Raw genomic sequence first — 16,209 nt, 5'->3', positions numbered from 1 at the left:
TGCTTAATCTCCATTGAGGCAGGTGCTTCAGAGTAAGTTGTGACAGTGTTTCATTCTCTAGCGCTTAAGCTGCAGAACGGATGTTCTGCAGTCCTTGGCATTTTCCCTGGGGAGAGGGATGAGTTGTGAGAATTGCTTCACTTGAATCCCCTTTAGGGCAGGTAAACTCTGTTGATAAGTCTGTGTCCTAAGATGAGCCACAAAAATGTGATGTTTCTTAGCTTTCGTGGATGGAGAAGTGAGAGTCTCACAAATAAACAAAGGCTGTTCTGCCTCTGAGCTTGTCAGGCTTTTGAGCTGAATAAATAAGTGCTGTTTTGCATTAACTAGAGCAGATGTTGCTGCATGAGGACACGCTTTTCAGTCGTGAGGAAGATGGACTTGAGTTTGTCTTGGTGAACTAAAGGAATTCAGGTGTGTGGCGTCAACCTGCCTCCTTAAGATGCCATTGTTACCCATGCTGAACTATTCACACACTACATTTTCTAGGAATGCTAAGTTTGTAGGTGAAATCCATAAAAAGCAAAGAGAATGTGTTGCTGAAGGTGGTATCTGCCTCACGGTCTTTCTTGCTGGAGTGGCTGAATTGTAGCAGTAGAAGCTGTATTTGGTAGGTGTTGCTATGAATTCTGAAAAATACTATGCCATGTTCTGGTTGGTTGTGTCAGTACTATGTCTTCCAGAATACAAAGACACTTCAGAGTGAGCGTTTGAAGGGATGTTTCTTCATTAAGACAAAATGCAAATACTGCGTGACCTCAAAGCGGGGGGAATATTGTCCATGGAGTAGAAAAAGGGAGTGCTCCCATGTGTAGTAAAATGAGGAAGAATTCCACAATTGCTTCCTATTCCAAACATGACACCAAAAAAGCAGTAATAATGTAAAGGCTTTAAACTGCCAAGGAGTTTGACCTGCTTACGTTAAATTCTTCCTCTGGATTCTTTTCTAGAGGAGTCTCTCTCCTTTCTCTGATGGATACTAATCTTCAGGGGCTAAAGTTTGCTGCTGTTCCATTTCTACATGCGTTTGTGTGAGCATGGGAGCCCAAGAGACAGCAGTGTTAGTGCTGTAACAGAGCAGAAGTATTCATAATCTCAGAGGTGAAAAGCACACTCAGGATAACAAATGTATTTGTCTTTGTAGTAAGCATTTAGGAATTGTTTCCCTTTGTCTTTTCCCCTCCCCAGGCAGAAGTGAATTCAGGAAGATGGGACTACCGTGTGATAAAGCTGACCCACTGTGCCACCTCTCAGCATTTTCTCTCATTTGCAGGGAAGGCACTCCCTCCTCTTTCCCATAAGTCTGTCCCTATCCTTGCTCTTTTGATGGGTTTATACAGGATTTCCTGCTGAGTCAATGGAGGAGGAATGCAGGGAGATAGCGGTCTGGCTTTACGCAGGGAGCCAGAGGGTGTTGCAGCTCGGTGGAGGCAGAAGTCAGCACTGCCTTTTGACTTATGTAAGTGGCGACTTTTTGCTGTATAATTAATAATTGTAATAAAAGCACATTTACATCCCATTGCACCAATAGCTTCTCTGTGGAAAGATTTGAGAGACGCAAGGTCCGGACCCAGTAACGTTCTTGGGGGAGGGGGGGAGGGCGGGTTCGCCCCGCCCATGAATTTAGGGAGCCGCAGACCTGATGTTTTTTTCATGCAGATGTATGTTCACAGAGGGAGCTCCGAGGGCTGCGGCCCCCAGGATCCCAGCCCGCTGCTGGAACGGCTCGGTGGCCCCGGAGGCGCCGGGGACAGCTCGGGATATCCTTCCTCTGTAACCGCTAAGTACATTCCCCCGTTTAGTAAAACCCCCAAAGGGTGCCCCCCTCTCTCGGAGGGCGCGGGGCGGGGGGCGGGCAGGACCCAGCGGAGGCCCCGCTTCCTCCCAGCGGGGGCAGGTCCCGGTCCCGGTCCCGGCCCCGCACGCCGCGGTGCTCGGCGCTGCGCAGCGGGACGTGGCGGGGCAGCCCTCCCTCCTGGCCCCGCCCCCGCCGCCAAGGGGCGGTGCCTGGTGTGGCCGCGGTCCAATGAGGCGGCGGTCACGTGAGGGGAGGGCGGGGCGGCTGTCCGCTCCCCCATTTCCTGTGGGTCACGTGGCGGGTGCCCGGCGTTGCCTTGGCAGCGGCGGAGGCGGCTCCGGCTCTCGGCGGCCGGCGGCGGCGGGCGCTCCCGGGGCGCCGCGCCCGACCCGGCCCGGCCCGGCCCCTGGCCAGCCAGCGCGGTGAGCCAGGGCCCGCCCCTGCGGCCCCGGGTGGGGAGGGAAAGCGTCGCATCCTGGCCGGGTCGGGGGGAGGGGGGGGGTGTCTCCTGTCCCGGGGGCTGGTGTCTCATCCTGCACGGGGTGGCGGGCTTCATCCTGACCGGGGTGTTTGTGGTGGTGGGGGGCTCATCCTGCATAGATGGGAGCATCTCCTGCCCGGGGTGCTCCGGGTGGAGGGGGTCTCATCCTGCCCGGGTGGAGGCATCCCATGCCCGGAGCGCTGGGGGGGGAGAGTTGGGCTTATCCTGCCTGGAGGGGGCTTCCTCTGCCCGGGGTTGTGGAGGGGGACGGGACGTGCCTCATCCTGCCCAGGTAGGGGGAATCCCCTGTCCGGGGTGTTGGAGAGGGATACGCACTTCATCCTGCCTAGCTGCGGGCAATCCCCTGCCAGGTGCGGTGGGGTTGTGTGGGAAGGGTCCGCTGTGGGCAGAGAAGGGGGGGGTCCCGTCCTGCCCGGCGATGTTTTGGAGCTCCCTTGGGATGCAGAGGGCAGGCCAGCTCTCGGGGGTTTTATCCTGACAAAGGGATCGTCTCGCCGGAGGTGCTGTAGAGGAGACACCTCCAGCCCACGGTGCAGGGAAGGCCCTGACCCAGGGTGCTGTTGGAAAGGGTGAATCCCAGCTGTGGGGAGGGAGCGGATCCCATCCTGCCTGAGGAGTTGCAGGGGATCCTTGGGATGCTGGACAAGAATCAAGTGGTAGGAGGTCGCATCCTGCTGAGGGAGGATCCCCTGTCCAGGGTGCCTTTGGAGGAGAGCATCCTAGCTGTGAGGGGGTCTCATCCTGGCCTCGGGGATCCCCTGTCTGAGGGTGCTGTTGGAGAGGAGATCCTCACTGTGTGGGGTCATATCCTGCCCAGGGTGTGCTGAGGGTGGCTGGGAAGGAGGAGGAGAAATCCCCTGCTCAGGTGGTGCCCTGTGAGTAGGATCCCAGCTGTGGTGGTGGGATGAGGGGGGTCACACCCTGCTCGGGGGCTGATCCCCTGCGTGAGGGGCGCTGCCATAAGGGTGGTCACAGCTGTGAGGTGTTCATACCCTGCCTGGGTGGTGTGACATCCCAGGGGTGCTGCTGGGGGGGGTCCCAAGCCAGAAGAGAGCATGGGAAGGGGTTCCCCATAGCAAAGAGGGCCTGAGCTTGGGTGGCCCAGAGTAGCAGAAGGAGGAGTAGCGGAGCCTGGGTTTAGGCTTAGCCATGGTGTGCAGGGTCTTGAATGATAATATACAGGGGAGAAAGGTGCTGTTACAAACACACTGATCAGTCTCGGGGTGTGGGACAGAAATCTGGGTCTGACGGGGGGGTTGGCTTCCTGAAGCCAGGCAGAGGAGCTGACAGTACTGCTGAGACAGCACTCTGTGGGCGATTGTTCAGGGCATGCTGGCGGCGGGAGGGAGATCCACATATCTCAGCCCTGCCGGCGTCTGCTTCATTCCCTGCTGTGAAGAAATCCCCACACGTGCGCTTGCAACTGCACGGGGCCAGCTGAGATGTAAGGCACGGTAAAGGCTTTCCCCACTACGCTCGCGGCTCTGAAGGACAACGCTGGACAGATTAACAAAATCAATACGAGGCAGCAATCGCAGAGAGGTTTCTGTCTTCAGCGGTGTGAAATGAAACAGGGTCAAATGCATCGGTGGTGCAACGGAAGTGAGTAAAGACACAGCTGGGATGGACTTGGCCGGAGCTGGCTGTTAGGCTGAGGAAGAGGTCCCCTGAGGAAGCCCTGATTCTCCATCCAAAACTCAACAGCTCTGTGCGGTAAAACCCTGTAGGACAGTTATTTCTGTAAGAGCAAGTGTCCTAAACCTTTAACGTTGCAAGACAGGAACATGAAATCTCCAGAATAACTCTCCCCTTATCCAGATAACTGGCTGAAAAATATTTCCAGAGTAAAACCGCTTAAGATACAGTGCATGTAAAATGCTTCCTTGGTCTTGTGTTTCAGCCCTCGGAGCCCTCCACCGAGTCCCTCCATGTCTGTAGCCACCAAGGTGAGTTTGCTGTCCTGTTACTGCTGGTTTGGGTTACGTTTGTGTTTATGGATTTTATTCTGAAGTTGTTTACTTATTTGGGAACATCTCTTGAGCTGCTCCAGAGTGAAAATTCATCCTTGTGGTATTTTTAGCTTATTTTTCTAAGGAAAGAAGCAGATGTGATTGGGTACCCTTGCTCTCCCTCTGTAACCTCTGAATTCATTTGTCTTTTCAATGGAATTTGTCCCAGGGGTTGAAGTTTCCTACATACAAAGTTCCTACGTATTTTGTGAAAATAAATTGCAGGGTAGCGGCCATCAGTGTCCCATATAAGGACAAAGCTGATAAATTCACCCCATGCTATACGTTGCAGAATCCACACAGGATGTTGTCACAGGAAACAGCTTTATAATTTTGCTGCTTACAGAATGTTTCTGCTCCAGTCGTCCCAGGAGGCTTGGGGAGAGATATTTTTTTTTTCTTCTTTGTCTGTAAAATAGGTGATTCTTGCCTTTTCTGGAAACACAGTGCAAGCAGGGAGGTTTGTCCCTGTTACTCTGTTCTTGTTTTTATTGTTGTGTGAATGTTCTTTTATACTTTTTTTTTTTTCTTAAATAATTTGAAGACTCCTGAGCAGTTCAGGAGCCATCATAGAGTCCTCCAGGGGCTGTAATAGTGGCCTTATCAAAAACTGCCCAGAAGTCGTCTTGCGCTCTTGCTGCCATCCTTATTAGGTCTGAGGGGCTGGAATCTGAAAGCCCACCATGCTCAGGAGGTACAGACAAGTCTTACGACCTGCAATGCTTTATTTGCTGCTGCAGTCTAATCTTTGTTATTGTGCCTGGAACATCTTTGTTCCTTTTTAGTAACAGCATTCGCCGTTGTGGGCAGTTGGTGTCCTTTTTATCTTTGCCACTTCCTCAAATCTCACAGCAAATGAGGGTTTATTAGCTGTCACTATGTGGCCCTCATCTGCGGAGAGCTGGGTGGAGCAGGGGGGATGCAGGCAGGGCTGGGGCTCCTCTCAAGCGTGGTGCCTGAACAGCGAACGGCAAGGTGCCTGTGACCTTGAGGCGTGGCGCTGGGACTAATTAGTACCACACCATGTGTGATTCTGGGCATGCATCTCCTCCTCCTAGGAGCTGGTAAGTATTTATGGCCAGAAGGGTCTCGTGTGGTGCAGCTCTGGTGGTGTTACCTGCCACCGCCGTGGTGGTCAGTGGCAGAGTTGTGAATGTGGTGATTAATCAGACAACTGTGGTTTCTGTTCTTCAGAAAGCTGAGTTAAATGTCTAGTTTCAGATGTTTGTCAGAATTGAGAAATTTTTGCTTGAAACATTTAGTGAATTCTGTTCTGTGTCTGTGGATGGCGTGGAGATCAACCGGAGCCGTTTGGCAGCAGCCTGGCTATGTTGTGGTGTAAGGAGGGGGTGGTTCGGACCTCGTACTTGTCTCTGCTGGCAGCTGTGGCATTCACCACCTAAAATAGTCTTGCTGTTTTCTTACGTCTTTCAGTGTAATCTCGTGAATCTGAAGATGCTGAAACTACCTGGAAGGCAGCTCGCTTTTCCCCTTGGAATTGTCTTTTCCTTTCCCTGTGCTAAGAGCCACCAGTGGAAGTAAAGGAACAGGATTCTTGGTCAGATGTGGCTGATAAGTGGAGTGTGGGCAGTTCAGGAAACTTCCCACCGCAGAAGCTTGGGGAGTTCATTTGTTAACCCTACACAGCACTCAGCTCTGTGACTATTGGGGAAGTCTTGGGGAAGGACTGTGCCCGTCTAAACTGAGCTATGATGAGCAATGGTTTGACTGAATAAAACTGTTTTCCAAAGAAAGAGCAAAAAGTGACTCCCTGAACATGCTAGCCGACATTACTTTGGTACTCTAAGGAGATGCATTTGGAGCCAATCTGTGATGCACTGTGAAATTAACTGTCAGCTTAAAACAGAATTATAAGATGGAGGCATTATTTCCAAAGTGTCTTTATGTAAAACATTTTTTTTATTAGCAAGGAAGCATTAAAGGGGAAAGTTAAGATGCCAGCTTTGAAATGAAAAGCCAGATGCTGTGCACCCTTCCTGAATTCCTGCTGGAGTAGTTCCCGGGTTTACTTGTGCAATCTTTGCTAGTTCTCATGGTCATTTTTAGCAATTGCAGAGGGTCCTTTCTCTGTTCTGTGCCTTGCAAGTGTGATGGTATTTGGTCCATCATTCTTCTACTGACCGAGGGCAACTTTGTTTAAACGTAGCTTTTCCAGTAGTTGATGCTTGTCCTGTTCACTACCTCCTTTTGAACATGACTCTTTTGTTCCCTCAGCATTTTTCTCATCATGAGTTCTGAGTTAAATGTTCCAGTGGATCCTTCCACTCCTGCTTGCTGCTCTGAACCTGGCACAAAAGGCATGGATTATCGGGACTGGGTCCGGCGCAGCTATCTGGAATTGGTCACATCAAACCACCACTCCGTTCAAGCCCTTTCATGGAGAAAACTGTACCTGAGCCGAGCCAAACTGAAAGCTTCCAGCAGAACCTCTGCTCTGCTCTCTGGATTTGCAATGGTATGTGTATTTTGTAGCCACACTTTCTGGATCATGAAGCTTTTGGTTCACTAAAACCATCTATTAATCAGTGTTTGCCTCCTGTGAAGAAGCAGGACATAGTTTTGTTTTCTGAAGAGGCAGGAGGCATCTGCCAGGGGGCTTCTGCTTGGCTGCTGCTGAAAAGTTTGAGGCTGGCTCGCTCAAGGCAGCACAGATATATGAGCTGCCTAACAGTCAACCCACATGCTCCCAAGTCAGCCCTTTAAAAATACTAATCCCCTACCTGCAAGTGATCCTAAGTGCTCCACCAGTGCTAAAGAATACAGGACCTGGGCTCTCCTTTGGGCCCAAGGCCATTTGTAGCTGGCTGCCTTTGTGTGAAGTTGCATTTGGGCGTGGAGCTTCTCCAGGCCACTGTGGTTGCTGTAGTCCTGAACTTTATCGTAATTTATGTATGTGTTTTTTCAGGTCACAGTGTCTAAAATAAGGTGGAGGTTGGGTCACAGTCTGCCAGAGTGAAGTTTGCATAGCATGATCAGGGAGATCGTGTTATACGCTGAGGTGTGAGAGGAGGCCCTGCAGCCTTGGACCTGGTGTCAGAGGACTCTCTAGCCTGAAGGGAGGCAAACCTGGTATATTTGTGTCAGTGCTGCCTATTGGGCATAATCCCTGGTGCTTGCTTTGCTCTGTGCAGCACTTGGGTGTTATCTGGAAGCTATCTGCATAGGTCAAAATCATGTCAGGGAGCGAGCAAATGAACAAGACGGAGACAGCGGTCCAGTGCTCAGAGCTGTCCAAGCTGTGGTATTAGCAAAACACAGCCATGCTGTGTCAGTGTGAGCCTCTTCATTTCCCCTCCAGTTCTTGCTTACCAGGAGTGAGACTTGAAATCTGTTTGGGGGAGGTTTTCTGCTCAGGAAATGGGCAGGTTTGGTTGTTCCTGAGGTCTGTCACCTGAATGCGGAGAGGCAGCGGGGCAGCGCCCGGGTGAGTGGGATGTGATGTGAAGATGTTGCATCCTGCAGCTCCAAAGCTGGGGGGGAAGACAGATCTTGGGAACTTTCCGGATAGCTTCCCTTGTTTTATTTTAGCTTCTTCCACTGCTTTTTCCTCCCCCAGTCCCCCAGCACGTGAATCATCTGTAACATTACAACAGTCTGGGATGACAAAGTTGGCCACCCAAAGTGAAGTTAGAAAAATGCAAGCGGGGAGTTAAGGGGGAGCAGGCTGCAGAGGAGAGAGGGCGCTTGGTTGCTTTGCGATTCCTCTCTGCTCGCTGACTGCATGCAAGCGATGCTCATAAGAACTTTTCATGCAGCGTATGTTGGTTTGTAACCAAGCTTGTGTGCTGAAATGGCAGAAGGTACCTCCTCGTTTTGAGAAAGCTGAGTGCTTTCCTGTAGATTACTTTCACTGAGAAGCTTTCTTACTCTAAAAAGCCACTTGTGTGCTTGCCCTTTGTGCCTCTGGATTACCAGAGTTCTGTGTTAGTCACTTGTGACTGTTCTCTTCAACATGATTGTTAAATTAACGTTTCGTATTGTTGTGAACTGATCTATCTAGGCAGCATGGTTACACAAGCAGGTACCTGTGCTGGGGTGTGCTCTCGCTGGCATCAATGGGACTCGGGGAGGGGCTTGCAGCCCACCCGCGCTGCGGGGCTGAACTATGTATCTAAAACAAAGCATGCCTTCTCAACTCACACAACAGAAACTTGCTGAAAGTCCTTGGCAAACATGCAAAATGAACCATTTGACTTCTCTTTAAACTGTTTAAAATGCAAGTCAAGTAAACACATAGGTATAAGTAGCGTTAGTTATGATCACCAGCTTAAGATAATAAGTACACCTGAAATCAGTAACTGTTGGAAATAAAAATTTTTGCAATAAGGAATTCTCTTTATTAGCAAGCTTTTTCCCACCTGATTGTACTGGACCTTCCGGTGAAAGCTGCAGTAGCTGTTCCTACCAGGTTATTTCTTTACTGGTAATTTGGCATGCGGGTATTTGGTACATGGATGTTTACTCTCTATTAAGAGCATCTATTTGGCTATTGATGAAAGTAGAGAAGTTATTTAGAGTTAAATACTTTCCCTGAAGCCCTGTGTGCATTTAGCTATGTAAACAAATGTCATACAGGGCTTGGCTATTGCTTTATTTACCTCCGTGTCAGTGTGTTTGATTCAAGCCAGTTCCATATTGGCTGAAGATTATTATGAGCTGATGGATATTTAATCAACAGGCAGTGGCTTTGATCCAGCTCCTTCTGGACAGGCTGCAGAATAATGTGAACCTTCCTCATTACTCAATGCTGTCTCTGATATTTCTGGCAGAGAGTTGGGCAGATCAGGAGGATGTGGGTCCTTTCCAGTGCCAGGTCTGTTTGGAGGTGGGCTGTAGGGCTACTGCATTTGCCCCAGGGAGACTGCAGATGAATGAGATTTAGAGGGAGCGTAGGAAACCTCCTTAATAATTTTCCTGATGGAAATAAGAGCTATTGCTGCTAATCAGTCTTCTCAGTGCTTGTCCAATTGCTACAGGATATGTAATTGATTTAATAAAAAACAAAACCAAAAACAAACCCTAACCCCTCCCCCCAAAAAACCCGACCTAACAGATCTACTGGAGTGATTGTTTTTACAAACTGCCAGACCATCTGTGTGAATGTAACATGGTTTATATTAAGCCATTTGTCATCCCTTTGCTTGATACTATCTATCCTGGTCTAAATTTCTCAGGATGAGCATCACCTTTGTTGTGGACAATCTGGGCTATACTGGTCTAAAAAAGAAAAAACAACCCCAAACATAATTGCATGTAATTTAATTGCAGTTTAATTCTAAAATGTTCTGAGTACTTGGTCCTTTAGCAAACTTGTGAGCATGGAGTTCAACAGGGTGATTCTCAGGCTTAAAATTAAGCCTATGCTGAAATATTCTGCGGCTCAGCAGAGTGCTCAGTGCCTTGCAAAGTCCAGCCCTTGACACCTTGGCTTCTGTGAAGAGGTTAAAATAAAGGGGGCTATTATCACGGAAGAGTATAATTGTATAAAACATGACATATTAATAGTTTTACAGACTAAGCAGCATATTTAATGATTTTTAAATGGGTTATGTCAGCTTGTCCTCTTTCTCTTATCCCGGTCAGAGAATGACATGACAGTTTGTACAGGATAAAGCAGTAAGAGCTCACTTACCTTTCCAGCTCTTGTTCGGGTTAAATGAACTGTTTTTCTGCCTTGCTGCCCTATCTGGATTGTTGATGTTTTTCCCTGAAATACCTCTTACTGAGCCATCAGTCAGTGTTAAAAATTCATCACATTGCACAGCTGAAGCTAGCCCTAGGGAATAGGTTAGTCTGGGAGGAAACATCCAATTAGCTCAAAAGTGCTGCTCATGCGAAGGATAACAAGTAGAAATTGATATGTTGACATCAGCCAGGCTTTCAGCTTTAATATAAAGCTATAAATTGAACATGCAGGTACAATTTCTATTCAGCTTGCTGAATACTATGTCTCTGGGTATTACAGCACCCAATAATGAACAATATACCTGCAGCTTTTCCTGGCTGATAGGGTGTGACTGACAATCACAGCACTGTACAAATTCACTGTACAAAACAGTGCAGCAAAGAATAAGTCTGATCTCCTTCTCAAATCAATATAAAGGGAACTGCAAAGAGAACATACGGAAGGCAATGTGTAATGTGTTTTAATTAAATTGACCTTGCAGTGGATGGTGAAGCTAATCCTGCGTTATTATTTTCTCCGCTATACAACAAGAACCACTGTAAACTGCGAACAGGAACCTTTAAAAAAACAACAGAAAAGTAAAAACCCCACATGTTCATAATCAGAACAAAAAGCTGGGAATGTCCAAGAACTGTCACAGTATTTTCATGTCTCTAATATCCTAAATAGTTGATGTACGTATAAAATCTGGACTTGTAGAGATTGACCATTTGCTACCACAAACACATGTGTTATATCTTGGTTGCTACTAAATTTGTTCAGACTTGACTGTGATCCCCTCATTCAGGCTGCTGATGGTTTCAGAGTAAATGCAGGTAAGGCAGCAGTCATGCCAATGTAGGCACTTGCTTCCATCCCCTTTAATCCTTTTCAGGGCTACCAACAGGGAGAGCATGAGCGTACCCCTAATCTTCCAGTGCCCAAATAATATTATTAACAAGTTATGACAGAGTGAATGGTGGAGATTATTATACAGAGCGTGAAATGGCTGCTTAGTGGTGGTCTCATGCGAACTCTGGATAAAGTAATCATGAATCCGTTCTGCAAAATCCATCTAGCCCCCAGAATCGAGCTGCTTGTTCAGACTTTGCCTTCTTGAGATGGTCTTGAGGCAGGCATCCAAGCATCGGCTTCTCCTTTCCTTAACGCATCTGGCAAGCTCTGCCACGGTGGAGCCGCGGGTCACCTGGGATCACCAGAGGTTGTGCCTGCTGCCAGGCAAGTTAGTATCCATGCAAATCATGAAGTGCAGCCGCAGATCCAAGCAAGCCGCTAGAGAGCTACTAGAGAGGAATGTTTGATAGGCTTGTCCACTGTTTTTGTGGCTTCTCTTAGCGAAAGGTTTCTGCAGTCCTTTCAGGGATGCCACCACACGGAAGTACTATTTTAATTCGCAGGTACGTTAAGTAATTTTACAAATTCTTATGCTAAACCAGTTAACAGGCCTAGGACTCCAGTTCTGATCTCAGAAGAGCCCCCTGCTCTCTTGTGCTTATTCGGCTTGTTAAGCTTTATTTGATTAAATTAAAAATAGAGAGCTTTAGACACATGCTATATGATAGCTTTTATTTTGAGAAGACAGATTTCTGTCTGAATCGTTGGTTGTTGAGCACGCCCATAAGCCAGTAGCTATCCACTTCTGCTGTGTATATCAGTAAGTTATTAGCTCTCAAGGGAGAAATTTGAGGATATAAATAACTTGTATCTGGGCATATTCATAATAAAAACGAACAAACAATGTTCTGAGAATAGAAAGCGGCTATTTTAACTATGGACTAACTTAAACTGTAAAGTAGCTTGTGTGCTTCCCATGGGGGGGGTGAAACCTTGCTGGCTGCCAGCCAGAAGAGCTGCTTGCTTTTGCTTTTCTTTATGCGCCTGAAGTTGAAACTTCCTGCACCGCAGCCACAAGTGATGAGCGGATGGAGAATGTGTGATGGGCGGGTGGGCTGGCTAGCAGGCTGTCAGCTGCCTCCGAGCTCCACTTGTTGTCTAATGAGTTCCTTCTGTTGTGTGTTTGGTTTGATGCAGTTCGTATGGCTCATGGTTGCAAGGAGAGATGTGTTATTTCAGAAAACTACAGGGCAGAAATGCACGTGTGAGCCTTCGGAAAGGCCAGGCTGCAGGCTGTGTCTTCACTGTACGTCTTCACGAGAAACAGAAATGATCCATCTAGGCTGCCATTCTAAAAAGCACTGGAGTGTGTACTTGACCTTAGGTGTTCTTCAATAAAGATGCTTTCCTGGATGAAAGCCTTGAAAAGAGAAAACTAGCAGCTGTTGACAAGCTTTTTGTTCCTTTTCCCCCAGGTTGCCATGGTGGAGGTGCAGCTGGAGGTACAGTACAAGTACCCCCAGATGCTGCTGATTGCTTTCAGTGCCTGCACAACAGTGCTCGTGGCAGTTCATCTCTTTGCCCTTCTCATCAGCACCTGCATTCTGCCTAACGTGGAAGCAGTGAGCAACATCCACAACCTGAACTCCATCAGTGAGTCCCCGCATGAGCGCATGCATCCCTACATCGAGCTGGCGTGGGGCTTCTCCACCGTCTTGGGGATCCTCCTTTTCCTTGCGGAAGTTGTGCTTCTGTGCTGGATAAAATTTCTGCCTGTGGGCTCCATCCTGAAAAATGAGACCACCAACGTTGAGAAGCCCAGCGGCCATGCAGGTTGGCAGTCAGCGCTGGTCTCCACCATCATCATGGTCCCCGTGGGTCTGATTTTTGTCGTCTTCACCATTCACTTCTACCGCTCTTTGGTGCGGCACAAAACGGAGCGCCACAACCGAGAGATCGAAGAGCTTCACAAACTGAAAGTGCAGTTAGATGGGCATGACAGAGGCATGCAGGTAGTGTGACAGAGGCAGAGGCTGCTTCCAGCAAATCCGCTCAGCTAAGGCTAAGAGCAAAATACCTGTTTTGCTAGTTGGTGAGACGCACCAGTGATGGATTGTCTTGAGGCTTAAATATGTAAATGCTAATTGCCTGCCATATATAGCTGTGGGTTCTAGTGCTGTTTCACATGCTGAGGTCTCTGGCCTGTTTCTGGTCCTACACACTTGCGTACTTAAGTTGACACTGTCATGGAGTTCAAGATCAAAACTTTATCTACCTTAACATTGTTTCAGGTAGCCAAAAATCTGTATTTTTTTACAAAGGCAATATTCTGTTGCCAAAAGTAAAACTGCATCAGCTGTCCAAAAAGCCTGTGTGTGTGTAGGACCTGTCTTATGCGTCAGAATTCCCTGGCTGTCAGTGCAGCAGCAATTAACTGGCAGCTTGTTTCTAGAGCTGAGCTGGTTCATGTGGGTATCTGCAGCTGACTTGAGGATGTCCAGGAAAGCGCAATAGAAATGGCAAGCGTTGATCACCTGTGTTCCAAAGCAAGTATTCCATAAATACATAACCAGAAAGAAATCAGCCTTAGCTCTTATGTTCTTTTCTTGCTATTCCTTACTACATTTTTACAGCTGGGGAGGTAGAATTTTGAATTGCAGGAGACTGGGAAGTTCTGTCGTACTTTTTTCAGCAACATCTGTCACTTTAGACTGAATGAATGCCAAGATCATGTGGTTTTTCCCAATAAGAGACAAGAGTGCCCAGGGAAGGCTTACAGGTGTTTTAGTTTTAACAAGGGCATTCTTAAAACAGAACAGTGACAGGGAATTTAATGAGACAAAACTTTGAAGGACTAGAAAAGCAAGTTTCAAGGAGGTAAGGAGTGACAGCATATAGCATATTGTAGAAATCTGTCACTATGTCGTCTTCATTTATGTATTGTTGTAATGCCTTTTGCCTGGTTTGCTGGAGAGAACAAGCCCCAGTCCTGCGTGTTTCATCAGTTATTTGGTTGTTTTTGTCAGCTGTAGCATTCATCTGTCAAAACTGAATGCTTCCTTCTCCCTGCACCAAAGCAGGCAGCTCCTCTGGCGGAACCTGGAGCTGTACTGGCGAGTCTGACGGAGCTGGATCCGGCAGGAGAGCTGTGTGCCATTAAAGAGCTATCACGTTTCATTTGAGCCGACTCTTTTTTTCAGCAGCAGAGAAAATGACACTTGCAAGTCTGTATTGCTTAACAAGGGAAGCTTGTAAATTCTATAGCATCTTTGTGAGTGAAAACGTCTGTAAAAATGATTTTATGATTTATGGTAACTTTGTGGAGGGAAAAGAGTGTTTTGCAATCATCAGCTCTTTTAAGGGAAAGTAAGGCTTTCCGCCACACAGGGCTGAAAGAAGCATAAGCACATTTTCTTGGCCCTGATCTGTGCTCATCTCCTGCTCTGCACTCGAACATTGCAGTTTCAGAGTCTCCCAGGCTTTATAGGTTTCTGAAATCATTAAGGATGTTTGTAATGTTCTATTTAACCCTGGTCCCTTATTCCACTGGGATTTGAGAAATCTAATGGCAGTGTATTACATGTCAGCCTCCCAGAAGGGAGAGTGCACACAAATCCCAGTGCAGCAGGGTGATACTATCCCAATATTTCTCTCTGGCGAGGGCCTTGGGAACCCAACTCTTATCTCTCTTGTTTACATGCGAGTTTGAGCGTTGCTGAACAAGTTGCTTAGCACTGTGTCTGTGGCTTTCATCTGTTGTTCTTGCCACAGTTGGCATGTACCATATTGGCTGATGTGCAACAAAGAAAATAGTCTTTGTGTGCTTAAATGACTAGTCTGTACTTATGCACATATGCAAAAACTAAGGAGTATCCTCCAGGAAGTGGGTGGTCGTGAAATCCATACCATCTCCCCAGAAGTCTGCCTTCTCTCCCTCCTCTTTTTACCATAATAAAAATTAAAGGTTTACACAACAAAATCAGAGTTGAGTTTTCTGCCAAGTATTACACATGTAAGCTCTTCTAACAACAGCATTTCTATTGTGAGGCCAGAGCCAGACCAGATAGGATGAATCTCTCATCTGTACTTTGCACTCTCCTTTAACATCAGTAATAGGACTCTGTGTGCTGTGGAGCTCAGGAGGTTGTTACGGAAAGTATAGAGCCATTTTTGCAATAAAAAAAGTTTCACAGTGTGCATACAGTGCTGCAAAAGCAATGCAGCTCATTTGGAAACAGCCAAATGGTTCATTTAATTCTTTGCAAATATAATAAACCTCAGCAAATGGAGAAATGCAGCAGAAATTGTGCTTTGATTTTGTAGAATAACTTGGTGAGTCTTTGGGATTGGATGCAAGATAAGTCTCAAGGCAGCACATTTGTGACTGGAGTGGGATCGCCTTACTCCAGCAGGGAGTCTGAGGTACGGTGTTCTCCCTTCTGTGAGAAGCCCATGGGAGTATTTTTGCTCTTTGACTCTGGCATCTGGGATCTCTCTAGGTTACCCATCACCTTCATGCTGTAACTCCTCTCCTTCTTCTTTCCCAACAACAACATTTGCTTTTCTTGCTCCTGCCTCTCTTTCTCCAACTTGTTTACATTTTCACAGCTGTTGGGTCAAGACTTGTGTTGCGGAAAGATTGCCTGTGGTATCAGCCACCGTAGTTCATCCGTAAATGAGTAGGGACGTTGTACTTGTCCAGATGGGTGTTTCTGTGCTGCTGCCCCCGTGACTGTCAGCAGGATTCCCATCAGTCAAGCCTGGAGATGCCTGCCTTTCCACACCATCGCTGGTGTCTCAGCAGGGCTGGCAGCGCACTGTGTCACGTCCAGGTTTGCCTGCTGGTGCCTGGCCACGTCTGAGCTGTGGTGTCACCTCTCTGTCGTTCCTGGGGCGTCTGTCATTCCTGGAGCGTCCCAGGTTTTGAGTAGCTCTGTTCCTGCAGTGCCTGCACAAGGGTTCTCCCAAGGGTCCCACCCTCAGGCTGGGAGTAGGTGTCGAGGATTTCCCCTGATGTGTGTGTTAGGTTTCTGTACCAGCCTTGGGCTCTGGGGTGCTGTAGTTTGGGGTGGCCGTCACCCTAATTCTCAGCTCCCATGGGCTGTGACTCTCTGGACCAGTTATTGCCTTGTTTGGGCCATTTCTCCAATTTCTGCAGTGGGGCTAGCTGCAGGGGACAGCCACGATGTCGCTCCGGAGTGCTGAGTCCTCCTTTGGATTTTTTTTTGACAGTTTTTGCCTGGCAGAAAAACACCTCTGCAGGCTCCAGTGCTGGAGGGGCCCTGCCTGCCCAGCCTAAATTGGGGAAGGAGCTGTCAAGGACAGGGGTACAGCCCTGCTTTGTATCATACCCAGGTGC

The 16,209-nt window shown here is 47.9% G+C and overlaps 2 protein-coding genes across 3 annotated transcripts in view; one reads left to right on the top strand and one right to left on the bottom strand.

Annotated features, from left to right (window-relative positions):
- Positions 1 to 16,209, bottom strand: part of RABEP1 (rabaptin, RAB GTPase binding effector protein 1) — an 847,425-nt gene that overhangs the window by 824,849 nt on the left and 6,367 nt on the right. The gene's annotated exons all lie outside the window — the stretch shown is intronic.
- ORAI2 (ORAI calcium release-activated calcium modulator 2) overlaps positions 2,151 to 16,209 on the top strand; it is a 19,258-nt gene continuing 5,199 nt past the window's right edge. The window contains exons 1-4 of one of the 2 annotated variants that reach the window (XM_049802006.1): positions 2,151 to 2,220; positions 4,201 to 4,246; positions 6,545 to 6,785; positions 12,326 to 12,862. In XM_049802006.1, the coding sequence (XP_049657963.1) occupies positions 6,558 to 6,785; positions 12,326 to 12,862 (765 nt within the window). In that variant the 5' untranslated portion in view covers positions 2,151 to 2,220; positions 4,201 to 4,246; positions 6,545 to 6,557. Of the gene's footprint in view, positions 2,221 to 3,969; positions 4,014 to 4,200; positions 4,247 to 6,544; positions 6,786 to 12,325; positions 12,863 to 16,209 lie in introns of those variants that run through there. The other variant, XM_049802005.1, reaches the window with a different exon arrangement.

Source organism: Accipiter gentilis, chromosome 6 (assembly GCF_929443795.1).
Source record: "Accipiter gentilis chromosome 6, bAccGen1.1, whole genome shotgun sequence".
NCBI classification, from domain to species: Eukaryota; Metazoa; Chordata; class Aves; order Accipitriformes; family Accipitridae; genus Astur; species Astur gentilis.
Note: the sequence above shows the minus strand (reverse complement) of the source record. Positions and strands in the feature narration are given on the sequence as shown.